At 42.2% G+C, this 16,725-nt stretch overlaps 1 protein-coding gene across 8 annotated transcripts in view; it reads right to left on the bottom strand.

The window, feature by feature from the left end:
• The window catches only part of ASPH (aspartate beta-hydroxylase), a 185,143-nt gene that overhangs the window by 41,676 nt on the left and 126,742 nt on the right, over nt 1-16,725 (bottom strand). For all 8 annotated transcript variants that reach the window (XM_025265354.3, XM_045162814.1, XM_044928743.2 and 5 more), the window contains 3 exons: nt 11,424-11,510; nt 6,210-6,360; nt 2,500-2,636 (listed from right to left, as the gene is read on the bottom strand). In XM_025265354.3, the coding sequence (XP_025121139.3) occupies nt 2,500-2,636; nt 6,210-6,360; nt 11,424-11,510 (375 nt within the window). The remainder of the gene's footprint in view (nt 1-2,499; nt 2,637-6,209; nt 6,361-11,423; nt 11,511-16,725) is intronic.

The following is a 16,725-nucleotide window of genomic DNA, read 5'->3' as shown; positions in this document are numbered from 1 at the left end:
ATCTTCATGAAGTCCACATCCCACTCACACATCTGCTACTATGACAGGGGTGGGGGTGGGTGACCAGGACTCAGAGGGACCCACAGGGCTGCCCTCCCAGCTTGATTCTTTATGATTACCTACTGCGCTTACTGCAGTTTACGTGCAGTGCATAACAGATGCACGAGTTGTATTATCCTGTTGTAATTAGCAAACTCTCAGAAAATGACAAATGGCTTTATAAGATTTCTAAAAAAGTCAAATTGAGATTAATACTAAAAATGTTACCGAGATTCTCTCTCTTTTTATATACACATACACGTGTACGTGCACACACACACACACACATAAAGCATAGACAACAACAAACTGGTTGACATTTCTGCTGCTGCTAAGTCACTTCAGTCGTGTCTGACTCTGTGTGACTCCACAGACGTCAGCCCACCAGGCTCTCCTGCCCCTGGGATTCTCCAGGCAAGAACACTGGAGTGGGTTGCCATTTCCTTCTCCAATGCATGAAAGTGGAAAGTGAAAGTGAAGTCGCTCAGTAGTGTCCGACTCCTAGCGACCCCATAGACTGCAGCCTATCAGGTTCCTCCGCCCATGGGATTTTCCAGGCAAGAGTACTGGAGTGGGGTGCCATTGCCTTCCCCGGGTTGACATTTCTAGTTCTGGACAAATTCGGCAGGATACACTACCAGGACTAAAAATATCCTTATAAATAATGTTTCACATGGACATTATTAAAATATCAATTTTTCAGTGAGAGTGAAAATTTTATTGACAGTTAAATGAAATTTTGAAAGTATCTGAAATATTTCATCTTAAAACCTATTTTAGAATGTGGACCTTCTAGAATGTCTACCATAGGTTAGTACATGTATACATAAACATACAATTCACAGGTTTTTGCTTGAACATTTTTTACTGAAAGAGGATATAGTCAAACATGTCGGAAGACTACTGCTATGGGCAGAGGGAACCACTGAAGAGCTGAAGCCAAGGATGAGGGTCAGACTGGCATTTTGTATTGATGAAGATCATAAGAAAACAAGGTTGGGAGGGGTGGATCTATCCTATTTTACACTAGAGACAATGGGGCCTGAGATAAATAAGAGGATTTGAAAGATACTGAGGATGTTAAAGGGAGAAGGAAATGGCAACCCACTCCAGTACTCTTGCCTGGAAAATCCCATGGACGGAGGAGCCTGGTAGGCTACAGTCCATGGGGTCGCGAAGAGTCAGACATGACTGAGTGATTTCACTTTCACTTTTCACTTTCATGCATTGGAGAAGGAAATGGCAACCCACTCCAGTATTCTTGCCTGAAGAATCCCAGGGACGGAGGAGCCTGGTGGGCTGTTGTCTATGGGGTTGCACAGAGTCAGACATGACTGAAACCACTTAGCAGCAGCAGAGGATGTTAAAAGTAACAGAGATTAGTTACTTGGTACCATATTGTAACCCCTTGATGGCATAATCTGTGTTGTTTCCTTAACCACCATTTCCTGAGCCAGTGCCTGTGGGTTTCAATAAATAAGTGCTAAGTGAATGGATAAGCATGAGGAGTGAAGGGAGGCAAGGGGCAGGAAGATGCTGAACCAAGGGTGCCTCAGGTAGTTGATGGTGTTACTAACAAGGAGGAAAGTGAGGTAAAGTCTCCAAAGCCAAGGATGTAGCAAGGTCTCTGCAACCACCTTAAAGTCAGTCTTTGCTGGGACCTCCTTGGTGGTTCAGTGGTTATGAATTTGTGCTTCCATTTGCAGGGATCAAGGGTTCAATATCTGATCCAGGAACTAAAATCCCACGTGCCACTCTACACAGCCAAAAAAAAACCCCCCAAGGATCAGACAGCCAATGCCTCTGAAAGGAGAGTAATTTATGCCATATACCCGAAAAGCTTGTATTCTGTAGTTTCTCTCCAGTTTGGACTTTAACTGAAAAAAGTACAAGATAATGTGTTTTTAAGTTCTTGAGTTTTTGAGTTCCTCTTCCTGTCATAAAGAACACTTGAGAAAGGTTGTTTGTGGACTGAAATATATATATGAGTTAAGAAAGTATCACAATTATAGATTGAAGGCTTTGATGTACCAAATGTTGCTGCTACTAAGTCGCTTCAGTCGTGTCCGACTCTGTGCGACCCCATAGATGGCAGCCCACCAGGCTCCCCCGTCCCCGGGATTCTCCAGGCAAGAACACTGGAGTGGGTTGCCATTTCCTTCTCCAGTACATAAAAGTGAAAAGTGAAAGTGAAGTAGCTCAGTCGTGTCCGACTCCTAGCGACCCAATGGACTGCACCTACCAAATGTTAGCTAATATTTAAAATCTTCTGATGAAGCAGAAAAAGGGTGATGAAACAAAATTTAGGATATGTTAACGATAATAAGACTTGAATTTGACTTAATTTAAAATAAAGAGAGTGAATGATCAGGAGTATTAAAGGCAATTTAGAAATAACATTAGAACTCCATGTTCAAAAGACTTGGATTAATTGTTAATAGCAAATTGCTGCCTACTTACCTCTTCATAGACCTTCCTGGCACTGTCATTGTCACCTATCAAGAGGTATCCAACTCCAAGGTCATTCTTTAAGGAAGTATCATCAGGAAATAGTTGAACTAATTTCTGAAGAGTAAGCAAGGATCCTCTCATGTGACCTGATTTGGTGGAAAGAAAACAATAGAATAAAAATAGCTTCCGTCCACCCTTTTCTTGGCGCTACAGATCATAAGAGACTATTCAACAGAGCCTGAAGACCAGCTTAACTCTGACTCTGTATACTGATGGCTAAGTCCCTCTTAGGATTTTATTCTGCAGCTCTAAGGGCATCAGTAACTCCCATAAGTGGGTTTCCAGGTGGCGCTAGTGGTAAAGAATTCGCCTGCCAATGCAGGAGACACAAGGGATGCCGGTTCAATCCCTGGGTCGAGAAGACCCCCTGGAGAAGGAAATGGCAACCCACTCCAGTACTCTTGCCTGGAAAATCCCATGGACAGAGGGGTTCGCAAAAAGAGTCAGACATGACTGAACACACACACACACACACACACACAGCTCCCATAAGTAGGTACTGAATTTAGTACTGACTACAAATATGTTAAAGACATTCTTATTTTCTAAATTCATCAACATTTACCCTTAATGTCAAATTGCCTCTTATGAAAGTTTTAGTTACCCAATCCTCATTCAAAAAATGTTTTACTGGGGTATTTTTGACATTATAATTAACTTTAAAATTATGAATACAGAACAGGCAAATAAGAAGTCTAATAGATTTCAGGGTCTAGCACCCTGGATGAGACGTGAAGAGGCACTGAGGTACTCTGCTTGTCTTCGTCTCTCAGTGATGACCTAGTCCTGGAGCCAAGGAGACATCATCTGGTATTAGGGGACCCTCTGGTGGACAATAGGGTGCTCTGCCTACACGAACCATGAAAGCCCAGCTTCAACTCATTTTAAGGGCTGTCCAATGGATGTTTAAGATTTAGAGGGGTCAACTGTCATCACTTTTCACCCCAGTTGGAAACACAAATTGTAGGGGTTTCCTCTGCTGGTCCAGTGCTTACAAATCCACCTTGCAATGCAGGGGACACCAGTTCGTTCCCTGGTCCAGGAAGATCCCACATGTCATAGAGCAATTAGAGCAACTAAGCCCATGTGCCACAACTACTGAGTCCACGTGCTGCAATTACGGAAGCCCGTGCGCCTAGAGCCCATGCTCGGCAACAAGAGAAGCCCCCACAATGAGAAGCCCCCACTTGCTGCAACTAGCGAAAGCCCGTGTGCAGCAACAAAGACCCAGAGCAGCCAAAATAAATAAATGAATCTTAAAAAGAAAAAAAAGACAAACTGTATAAGGGAAAAATGTGCAAAATCAGAGTCCACGTGACAAAATTAATTACCTAAATGGCTTTGTTGACCAGAAACTGAAAATCAGCCAAGATACGCCAGGACCATCCAAAAGCTAATGTAGCTGGACGCTCTACTAATGTTAGGCATAGAACACCACCCACTGACTCCACCACCCTCTCCCCATTCACTACTTGCTAGTCTGGGGCAGTTTCCTCAACTATCCATTCCTTCACTGATAAATCTGACTCCACCTTTCTGTACTCTTTCTCTGCCACCTGCCCCACCTGGGATTACAGTTTTCTTTTGATTCTAAACTTGCCCTACAGAGCCACAACAAAGGCCCAGGTGAGAGTCCATCCTATGTCCTTCTTGCCCCTCCTACTCTGCATCTCCAGGGACCTATGAATCCCTCAGCGCCTCCCCTAGTGAACTCACCTCTTTCTCATTTGGAAGAGAAAGAAAGTGGAAGTGTTAGTTGCTCAGTTGTGTCCCCCTCTTTGCGACCCCATGAACTGTAGCCCAGTGGGCTCCTCTGTCCACAGGATTCTCCAGGCAAGAATACTAGAGTAGGTTGCTATTCCCTTCTTCAGGGGAACTTTCTGACCCAGGGATTGAACCTGGGTCTTCAGTACTGCAGGCAGATTCTTTACCGTTGGAGCCACCAGGGAATTTGGAAGAGAGACTATATTCAAACACTGAAGGCTTACTTCGGAAGAAAGTTAGATCTACCTGGGTCGTCCTTCCCCTGGGGCTGGGAATAGGGTGAAGTAAGCGAGGTGCGAGGTGCAAAGTTTAAGAGGGTGCCAAAAATTCAGTCCCACCCAGACACATGATATCTGACGCATCTTTTTAAAAATAAAAATTAATGTTAAAAATCCACAGGGCTAAGTGAGTCACTTCAGAGCCAGAGGAGAGACAACTCAGTGATACTGGTTTTCGCTTGCATGAAGTTCCAGCCTTGCCTTTCCCACCCTGTTTGTGCTGCTGCAAATTTTCCCTCTCTGGGACTGGCCCTTATGAATAGACGTCTAAGGGACCATTTCTTCTAGTTCCCAGTCATCGCTTGGCTTCTACTCCGTCACAGATTTTGGTCATCTACCAAAGCGATACAACCACCCTTAATTCTAACCCTTAGAAAACTGATACAAGGTTCACTTTTGAATGTTTAGGAGCCTCCTCTAATGACAACAAGATAATACATCTATGTAACTTATCCAGCCAGTAGAGAACCCACCTTGGCAGCTACACATGGCTTAGATTTTTTGCTCCTGGCTTATCAATGACATTTTAACTTATTTTTAAAAAATGTTATTTTTATTTATTTATTTGGCTGTGACAGGGCTTAGTTGTCCCATTGCAAATGGGATCTTAGTTTCTCCACCAGAGATTGAACCACACTCCCTGCATAGAAAGGCAGGGTCTTAACCACTGGACCACCAGGGAAGTCCCCTGATGGCATTTTAGGTGAGAGAGAACCCATTACTGGCCTGATTATAATGAAGTTAGGGTACAGCAAGTGACACACTTGGTTCAAAGTTTAAGAGGCCACCAAAAATTCAGTCATCAAGATGCATGATATTTTATGCATTCTTTTTAAAAGTCAAACAAATGTAAAAAATCCATAGTGCTTTTTCAAAGCATTTTAAAATTTACTCAGTGATTAAAAAAATTGTTTTTCTATAAGTTTCTTTAATAAAGACAAAATGTGCAGGTGGAATTTTTAGAGTGCTTACAACTCCTGACATTTCTTATATCTATAAAACTGTTCCACTGATGATTTCAGCTATTATGGATCAGATAGTTACAGTTAAAAGAGAAAAGAAGAATTTGGCATAACAAGAAGTTTTTGATTCTAGACCTATTTGTTTATCGGGCTTCCCTGGTGGCTCAGAAGGTAAAGAATCTGCCTGCAATATAGGAGAGCTGGGTTCGATCCCTGGGTTGGGAAGATCCCTTGGAGAAGGAAACTGCAACCCATTCCAGCATTCTTGCCTGGGAAATCCCATGGACAGAGGAGCCTGATGGGCTACAGTCCATTGGGCCACAAAGAGTCATACACTACTGAAGTGACTAACACTTAACTATTCATTTATTAGTTATGATTCCTTAGGCAATTCACCCAACCTCTCAGAATTCCATTTGTCTCATCTTTAAAAGGAGTAGGGAGCATGTAGGCAGCAAAAATACTGTCTGTATCTTTGTAATTATGAAGGATTCCTCTTTCAGGCTGACACAATCAGAGAAATTGCCTGAAATTAGGTAGAAAACTCAGGTTTCCTTCCATGTAATTAAACTCTTCTAAGAGTACATACAAACTTCAGGCTTTTTCAGATAAAAGCACACCGCTTGCTACTGAACTGACTCTTCTTCCATCTCACCTAGAAACTGCTGTCTGTCTGACCTCCGCTTCAGGCTCAGCTTCACCAAGTCTGTGGGGGCATCAGGCAGGCTGGCCGCCTCCTGGTAGGTCTCGATGGCCCTGCGCAGGATCTCATTGCTCCTTCTCTTCTCAGCCAAATCATCTTCACACTAGAGGAAGAGAGAAACGTCCCAGGACAAGCTGCATGTGTACTTGCCCAAAATATTTATGAAAAGTTGATGTTGGGACTTGCTTTAAAAGTAATTCAAGACAAATTAAAATTTTCTCTTCATCAAGGATAAAAAAATAAAGGAAGGCAACACAACATGTTATTTTAATAATATGAAGAAAAGTTAACTACTAAGCTACACATGAGAAAGACTATCATAAAAGCAGGACGAATATATGTTTGGCTGGTGGAACGTGTACCCTGCTATATATCAACATTAATAGTCAGAATTCCAGTCCACAGTTCCTGTACTTCCACTAGCTTATTCCTGTGCTCATTCATTCATTCCACAACTATACTCTGTCTATGCTATGCTATGCTAAGTCACTTCAGTCAAGTCTGACTCTGTGCAACCCCATAGACGGCAGCCCAGACAGATGCAAACAAACAAAACATATTAACCCTTTAGAAAAGGCCATGTCACCTTGGCTTGACAGGGAAAAAAAGCTTCAAAATATAGAATGATCTGTTCATATCTGCAAATGGCCTTTAGAACAGACCTATCTACCAGAAAAGAAAGTCCAATGTCAATGACTCATATCAGTCATTCTGCCTGCGTAACCTTCTGAATATTCATATGCTGGCTTTTCTGTTTAGGCCTCAGTTTCTTGTGAGTTTGGCTATAGTGAGTTAATGCCTCAAAACATGATCCTTCCTAAGTGACGTCACAGAATGCCAGAGTCCTAGAGCTGAGAGAGTCCTACTGAGAACATCTTGTTCACTTTCTTCATTTGCCAGCCTCTTCAAGCTACCAAACAGATCCCGGAACTGGAGGGTTTCTTCACGGTTAATTCAAGGACAAATGCCTATCAAGACATTGTTCTCTATCTAGAGAGGGATAAATATCTTCACTAACCTCAATCTGAAATGAGAGAAAGATGATACAACTACACGCCTTGTTCCTTTCTCTCCTCCATCCTTCAAAGTCCTTCATTTTAATGAAGTATCAACATTTCAGAACTTACAGCATTGGAATTTTAATGTCAGAATTAAAATGTGATGTAATTGTTTAAAGTCTCTTAAATAAAACTGATAGGCTTTGCTTTGAGTATCAACATTGATTGATATTGATCAGTTTAACATCTGTAGATGAAGGATTTGCCCTGAAACTGAACATTTGCTACAGGACATTAACATCACAAAGCGTTTTGTTGATTCAAACTAACTGCCCAATCCAACCTCCTAGGAGATATGGCATTTTCTGCCTGAGAGGCACTAAAGGTTTGCGGAAGACAATAAAGTGAAACGAGCTCATAATTTTGTGTCAGATGTTCAAGGAACTTGGTCAGAATTGATTTTCACAGAGATCCAAAAAATAAGACATTAAATGGCAACCCACTCCAGTATTCTTGCCTGGAGAATCCCATGGACGGAGGAGCCTAGTAGGCCACAGTCCACGGGGTCGCAAAGAGTCTGACACGACAGAGCAACTTCACTTCACTGTAGAAATGATAGATACTGTAGCTTCCATGTAACTTAATGTCACTGAATTTATAAAATTGGTTGGGATATTCCAAAGTAATTGTTTAATCTGCTAACAAAGCATGAAAAGTCATCAGGCATTCCTCCTTACAAAATCTGTCTTCTGTTGAATTTTTTTTTTTTTAAACTCCTATGGGACTTCCCTTGCAGTCCAGTGGTTTAGACTTCATCTTCCAACACAGGAGGTGTGGGTTTGATCCCTGGTCAGGGAGCTAAGACTCCACATGCCTCATGGCCAAAAAACCAAAACATAAAACAGAAGTAATATTGTAACAAATTCATGAAGACTTTAAAAATGATCCACATCAAAAAAACCCACAAAAACAAAAAACAAACAACTAATTCCTATGTATTTAATTAATTTACCATGCTTAAATTTCACATTAATGTTAATATTGGTAACACATTGTAGTATAATAGTTTATAGATAAAATATGTTGCTGAGGCATAAATCTCAAATTCCTACTGTTAAATAAGGATATATATAAAAAAATATATATATAAATATAAATATATATATAGTGAGTGTCATGTGCAAAACTACTGCATTTGGTACTTGCAATTAATATCACATATAAAGAAAAATCTAAAGCATGAAACATTTTTGCCATAATTAGAACTTGACCCATTATTCTCGCGAGTTAACGGGCTTTCCTTAATCAAACAACTGCCAGAACTAGTGGCAAAGCACATCACTTATTTAAATAGGCACCATCTTCAGGTAATAAACACATTCTCTCCTGCTTAACGACAATACAATTTAGCAATTTTGGAGAATTGCTGATCCAATTAATTTATAGAAATGATATAGTTGCTATTGCGTACTGCATCATGGATAAGAGGAACTTCTCTGCATTAAATTTTCACAAATTTCATTTATTAAAACTGAATTAATACAAATTTAATAAGTTTTTAAGGAGGAGATAAGGAGAATTTGGGACTTCCCAGTTGGCTCAGTGGTAAAGAATCCGCCTACCAATGCAGGAGATGTAAGTTTGATACCTGGGTCAGAAAGATTCCCTGGAGGAGGAAATGGCAACCCACTCCAGTATTCTCGCCTGGGAAATCCCATGGACAGAGGAACCTGGTGGGCTACAGTCCACAGGGTCAAAAAAAAGTCAGGCATGACTGAAATGATTGAGCATGTACACACTCCCAGGAAGGATTTAAGCATCTAGATCAAGTGGCTGCCACCTTTAGTTAAGAGCCAGATGTACTTGTTTTATCTCTAGATGTGTTAGTTTTCATGAGAGTGTCACCCACAAGTGATGGCACTGCCCCCTCTGAACAAGTGTTGTCAGCTTCTCCTGAATCTGGAAAATTTCTGCAGCTCAGAATCTGCCATTTCCCAGCAGGGCTGACAGTCTCGTCCTCCCCAGGCAGGAGGAGGTTTACTGCCTGACATCTGTACACCAGCCCTGGATTTTACCCAGGGTTCCAAACTGAATAACGTCTATGGTCTACTTGACATGTGCATTTGAACGTGTAACAGGCATCACAAACTTCACAGGAACCAGAAGTGGATCTTTGATTTTGCACCTCTCCAAACCTGTTCCAGTCTTACTGGTCAGTACCTGGCACCACCCTCTCCTTAGACTGCCGAACCAAAAACACCAAATTCATCTCTAAAATTGAAAGTTGCTCAGTTGTGTCTGACTCTTTGCAGCCCCATGGAGTGTAGCTTGCTAGGCTCCTCTGTCCATGGGGTTTCCCAGGTGAGAATACTGGAGCGGGTAGCCTATCCCTTCTCCAGGGGATCTTCCCAACCCAGGGATTGAACCTGGGACTCCTGCATTGCAGGCAGATTCTTTACTGTCTGATTCAGTCCTGCCCTTGTCCACTGCCCCACCTCTGTGGCCAGGACCAGTCCAAGCCAGCACATCTTGAGGACACCTGCAATGTCTCCTATTTTCCTGGCTCCAACTTGTGCTACCATAATTCCTTCTGTATCCAGCAACCAAGTCATCTTTATTTAAAAAAAGAAAACAAAAACAACCAGAGGGGCACATCCATGCACAAACCCTCCAAGTGCTTCCAGTGCACAAAGAATACAGCCCATGAGCCCCTGGCTTCACCTACCCCACGTCACCTCCCCTAGTACGCCCCTCCTCCAGTCCACCAGGGATAAAGTCAAGGCTGATTCCCTGTTCCCTCTGCCTGGACAGCTCCTTCCTCAATGCTGTCACATTTCAGCCACTTGTCACCACCTAGGAAGGCCTTTTCTGATCACCTGATTATCTTAAGTATCGCTGTGCCACTTTCCTCCTACCACCTACGAACAAAACATCATAATAACATGTTCTTTACTCTATGACCTTCTTTTCTTTACGGTATATAGTATCAGGTAAGATGTCCTAATATATTTATTTTTAACACTTCTAATATTCTTTAAATATAGATTTATCTATAAAGACCTTTAGGGTTTTGCTCAAACGTCACTGCCTTGATGAGCTATCTTCCGGCCACCCTATCCAACATTTTAACCCCCTTCACATGTCCTATAGCTGTGCTCTGCTTTATTTTTATCTCCTGACAGTGTATCCAGTAGCAAGCAAGAGATTCTCTTCTCTGTGTCTTGCATTGTCTTCTCCATTAGAGTGAAAAGGCCCTGTGTTTTGTTGATAGCTGCATCTGCAGTGCCTAGAACAGGGCCTGCCATAGAGTGGGCTTTCACTACAAAAATTCTGAGTAAGAAACTAAAATATCTTCCATTGGAATATAAGCTCCACAGGACAGAGACCTCTAGAGTGTTCTTTGAGATAATCTCAGGGCCTAAAACAGTATGTGGCCCATGGAGGGTTTCTGCAGCTACAGCAAGACATGGAAAAGCTTCATGAATTGAGGAGTTGAAAGATGGAGAAAGTCTGATGAGAAAGGGAGGTGAGGGTGGAGCTGGGAAGGTAGGTGGTAAGAAATGAGTCAGCTGACAGACACTACAGAGAGAACCAAGTCCATTCCACTTTCTATTTAACTAGGTGGTGGGTCAAATGGAATGAATGTGAAGGGGACTGGAAATCAGGGATGAAAGTGTTACTCTTTATTTTCTTTTCAAAATCGGAGAGAAACTAGATGGCGGGGGAACAAAAATACGTTACGAAATTCACCAGTACAAAATAGGAATAATTAATTGCCTTATTTAAAACAGTGTTTCTTGCTTGAATGTATGCATATGCATGAGAAGCTGATTCTGTATACAAGTCAGAAGGGAAAATGAAATGCAAATAGTGTAGTGTTAGTCTCTCAGTTGTGTCTGACTCTTTGCAGCCCCATGGACTGTAGCCTGCCAGACTCCTCTGTCCACTGAGTTCTGCAGGCAAGATACTAGAGTGGGTTGCCATTTCCTTCTCCAGGATATCTTCCCGACCCAGGGATGGAACCTGTGTCTCCTGCATTAGTAGGCAGACTCTTTACCACTGAGCCGTCAAGGAAGCCCAAAATGCAAATACCAGGTGGTAAAAAATCCAATGATACAGAACATAAGGACATCAAAACAGTGTCCTAAGTATCAGGGCTTCAGCATACCTGTGCTTTCCCATACCGAGCTCCTGGACTCTGAGGGTACTTGCGAACCAGTTCTTCAAATGCATTCACTGCTTCCTCAATTTTTCCCTGTTAGGAAGAGGCAATTACATACATAGAATAAATTCAAATGCATAATATAGTTATTTAATAGTCACCAAGTAAATTTTGTTAAAATTTTCCAGACTCCCTTCTGAGTTTATAGTTAACAATCTTCTGTCTTAAGATTTTAAATAATTAACTGCATGATGGAAAACATAAAACTAGAACATAAATAGACTTTATTTTTTAAAAGGCAGATACCTGACTAATGATGTACTGTGAGTCTTTGTTAAAGAAATGGCATCTTCTCTCTGCATGTATAGTTCCTACATGCAATCTTTAAAAGATATTTAGGACTTAAGCTGGGGGAGGAATATTCCTGGCAGTTAGAATGTCTGCAATGAGAAGGGCAGTCTCAGTGGGGAATAAGCATACGAGATGGGAGGGCCACCTGGCCTCGGAAACTGTCACCCACTGAGCACCAGGGCTGACTACGGTCAGCTGGTGATGTAAGTGCCTCACTGCCTCCAGGTCATATGACCCCTCCCGAAGCCCATGTGGGTCCTTAGGAAGCCTGTTGGAGCACCTGTGATAGGTCTCTGACCACCACTGTGCAAACAGACACGCAGGATGTGCAACAGATAAGCTTGCCGAGGGTCTCGGCATAGGGGTGAGGAGTCCCACCCGCCCCACCCACTGCCTCAATCCATCCAAGTGAGAAACACACATCTCCTGATGTTCTACTGGAAGGCAGCACATCAGGATGTTGGAACCATGAGATGGAGACAGAGTTTCTGAGTTGAACTTTACCAGACCTTTCAGCCATCTATCCATAAATCCATCCTTTCCTTGTATAAACGTGAGCTCACTGTGCTTTGTGTGTCATTACCTTCACTGAGCGAGCTTTCATAACAACAAAGGTCATCCCATAAATGTGGCTGGGCTCAGCAAACCGTATAGTACTGCTAGATTGTTACTGACACCTGCTTCTCAATGACTTGGCTGAACAGAACCAGGCAACATCTATACTAAAGTCCCTTAGAATCGTGGAAGAAGGAGGTTTTTTTTTAATTTCCTGTCACATGCCCATCAGTGATGGGTCTAGCTAGAATCTGGGCCCCACCACCTAGGAGACATGGGACTTCTGGCAAATTACTTATGACTTTGCTAATATACCTCATCTGTGAAATGGGGACAATGAGCGTACTTGACTACCTGGTCAAATCTGACAACATCCATAAAGGACTTAGAGCTGCTGCAGAGACCATGGAAACTATTGAAAATTTGTTAGCTATTATTACTACTACTATTGTGGTATGGGGAGGATATGAGAGCCAGCACAGAATAAAATGTGTCCCAGGTAAGTCTCTTACCTGACGGACAGGTTAATGCAAAGACAATGAGGATTTGAAGGCTGAGATGAATCAAGCCAGTAACTTATTCTCTAAGTTAATTGTCAGAAACAATTGTACGGCTATTTAAAATATGCCACACATCTCACAATATTGACTTTTTAAAAAGCTTTATTTTTTAGAACAGTTTTAGGTTTGCAACAAAATTGAGAGGAAAGTATAGAGATCTCCCATGTACCCACTACACCTACTCATGCCCTGACTCCCCCATAATCCACATCCTGATTCAGCACAGAGGGACATTTGCTGTGATTGATGAGCCTTCAATGACACATGAAAATCACCCAAAGCCCATAATTTACATTTGGGTTCACTCTTAGTGTTGTACATTCTACGGGTTTGGACAAATGTATAATGACAGGTATCCAACATTTTTACTGTCTCCATAGTTTTGCATTTTCAGAAAGTCATATAGTTTGAATCAAATAGTATGTAGCCTATTCAGATTAGCTTCTTTCACTTACTAATATGTGTTTAAGCTTCCTTCTTATCTTTTCATCCCTATATTTTCAAGATCAAATCAGTCAATCCTAAAGGAAATCAGTCCTGAATATTCATTGGAAGGACTCATGCTCAAGCTGAAGCTCCAATACTTTGGCCACCTGATGTGAAGAGCCGAATCATTGGAAAAGACCCTGATGCTGGGAAAGATTGAAGGCAGGAGGAGAAGGGGACGACAGAGGATGAGATGGTTGGATGGCATCACTGACTCGATGGACATGAGTTTGAGGAAGCTCTGGGAGATGGTGATGGAGAGCGAAGCCTGGCATGCTGCAGTCCACGGGGTCGCAAAGAGTCAGATCCAACTGAGCAACTGAACAACAGCAATTATCTATCCGTGGCTTGATAGATATTTCTTTTTAGTGCTGAATCAGATTTCATTGTCTAGGTGTATCACAGTTATCTATCTGATCACTTACCGAAGGACATCTAGGTTGCTTTAAAGTTTTGGCAATTATTGAAGGTTGCTATAAACATCCACGTGCAGGTTTTTCAGTTCAGTTCAGTTCAGTTGCTCAGTCATGTCCGACTCTTTGCAACCCCATGAATCGTAGCACGCCAGACCTCCCTGTCCATCACCAACTCCCGGAGTTCACTCAGACTCACGTCCATCGAGTCAGTGATGCCATCCAGCCATCTCATCCTCTATTGTCCCCTTCTCCTCCTGCCCACAATCCTTCCCAGCATCACAGTCTTTTCCAATGAGTCAACTCTTCGCATGAGGTGGCCAAAGTACTGGAGTTTCAGCTTTAGCATCAGTCCTTCCAAAGAAATCCCAGGACTAATCTCCTTTAGAATGGACTGGTTGGATCTCCTTGCAGTCCAAGGGACTCTCAAGAGTCTTCTCCAACACCACAGTTCAAAAGCATCAATTCTTTGGTGCTCAGCTTTCTTCACAGTCCAACTCTCACATCCATACATGACCACTGGAAAAACCATAGCCTTGACTAGATGGACCTTTGTTGGCAAAGGAATGTCTCTGCTTTTGAATATGCTATAGGTTGGTCATAACTTTCCTTCCAAAGAGTAAGCGTCTTTTAATTTCATGGCTGCAATCACCATCTGCAGTGATTGTGGAGTCCCCCAAAATAAAGTCTGACACTGTTTCTCCATCTATTTCCCATGAAGTGATGGGACCAGATGCCATGATCTTCGTTTTCTGAATGTTGAGCTTTAAGCCAACTTTTTCACTCTCCACTTTCACTTTCATCAAGAGGCTTTTTAGTTCCTCTTCACTTTCTGCCATAAGGCTGGTGTCATCTGCATATCTGAGGTTATTGATATTTCTCCCGGCAATCTTGATTCCAGCTTATGCTTCTTCCAGCCCAGCGTTTCTCATGATGTACTCTGCATATAAGTTAAATAAGCAGGGTGACAATATACAGCCTTGATGTACTCCTTTTGCTATTTGGAACCAGTCTGTTGTTCCATGTCCAGTTCTGACTGTTGCTTCCTGACCTGCATAGAGGCTTCTAATGAGGCAGGTCAGGTGGTCTGGTAGTCCCATCTCTTTCAGAATGTTTTTAGGAGAACATAAATTTTCAACTCTGTTGGATAAATACCAAGGAATGAGATTTCTAGATTGTATGCCAAGAGTATGCTTACTTTTGTACAAAACCATCAAACTGTCTTCCGGGGTGGCTGTACTCTTTCACATTCCCACCAGCAACGAATGAGGGTTTCCAGGGCTCCACAGGGTCATCAGCACGTGGTGTTGTCAGGGATCCAGTGCCAGTGGCCTTCCTAAGGTGTACTAGTAGTATCGTCTTGTTTTAGATTGCATTCCATAACATATGAGGTGAAGCATCTTCTCATATGCTCATCTGCCATCTGAATATCTTCTTGGGTGAATTGTCTTCAAAGGTCTTTGGCCCATTTTAAAAATCGTGTTGTTTACTTTTTATCATTGAATTTTAAGAATGCTCTGTGTGTTTTGGATAACAACTTCTAAGACCGCTACTTTATTTCTTCCATGAATGATTTTAAGGGATGAAGAATTCAAAATAAATACCTTTTTCTGAGTAACTGTCTTCTAACTGCCTTGTATGAGTTTTCTGTGGCCGCTGTAACAAACGGCCACAAACTCGGTGGCTTAGAACAACAGAAATTCATTCTTTCACCGTCTGGAGAATGGACTGGAATCCAGATGTGGGCAGGGCCATTCTTCATCCAGAGGCTGTAGGGGGGAATCTGTTCCTGCCTCCTGACAGCATTTCTTTTCTTTCCTTTCTTTTAAAATACATATTTCTCTATTTAGCTGTGCACGTGGTTTCTTTGATCTTCACTGTGGCATGTGGGATTTTTAGCTGCAGCGTGTGGGACCTGACCAGGGACTGAACTTGGGCCCCCTGCATTGGAAGTGTGGAGTCTTTAGTCACTGGGCCACCAGGGACAGCATTCTTCACTGGTGGACACACCACTCCCATCGCCACTGTCTTTTCTCTGTGTGTCTTCCGTTCTGTCTATAGCAGGTTTCCCTCTGCCTCTCTCTTATATGGAAACATGGGAGTGAATTTAGGGTCCAGCTAGATAACCCAGGATAGTCCCCTATCTTAGACCCTTTAATCCTATCTGCAAAGACGCTTTCTCCAAACACAGTAACATTTACAGGTTCAAGGGATTAGGACATGGATATCTTTGGGGGGGAGGGGGGGACAATTTTCAGCCTATCACATGCCCTACACAACTTAAATTGCAAATTTGGGAGCTATTTTTGTGAAAATCATGCTAAATGCACCATCTCCAGATTTAAAGCATAGGATTAACAATATTCATAACAAGTCTGCTTAAGTATTTTTCCAGCTAATACTCCCCTAGTTGGCTATCAAGGTTATATAAATAATGGAACACACTGGCTCTGTTCTAGCCATCTCTGGATCCCTTCACACAGATGCTCCTTGCCTTTCCTAAGGGACCATCAGCCCTGCCCTCCCCTCAGCTCACCAAAGGAAATGTGTTTGCTGTTGGTCTGAAAAATATTTCCTTTCCCCAGGTTCTTACTGGAGAATAAAGCTCCTGACACCATTACACAATTCTTAATAAACTCAACTACAAGATAGAATGCTCACGAAGACTTGCCTAAAAATCACCTGTTATTCAACACAGCTTATGTATGATCCTAGGACTAAGACTATTCACTGGAGAGACAGGTACTTGTCCCTGTCACCCCACCCCCAGCCTCTGTTTTGGCATAAGACTAGTGGGCTCCCTTACAGGACATTAAGAGCTAGCCCATAGAGGTCATTTAGGATCCATGGGTGTACTATAAATTTACTAGTTTTTGTTTTGTAATTAATGAATATTTTGGAAGATACATGTTGAAGATATAAAAATTCTGTTTCTCCCTAAAT

The sequence above is a fragment of the Bubalus bubalis genome, chromosome 15, assembly GCF_019923935.1.
Source record: "Bubalus bubalis isolate 160015118507 breed Murrah chromosome 15, NDDB_SH_1, whole genome shotgun sequence".
NCBI lineage: Eukaryota > Metazoa > Chordata > Mammalia > Artiodactyla > Bovidae > Bubalus > Bubalus bubalis.
Note: the sequence above shows the minus strand (reverse complement) of the source record. Positions and strands in the feature narration are given on the sequence as shown.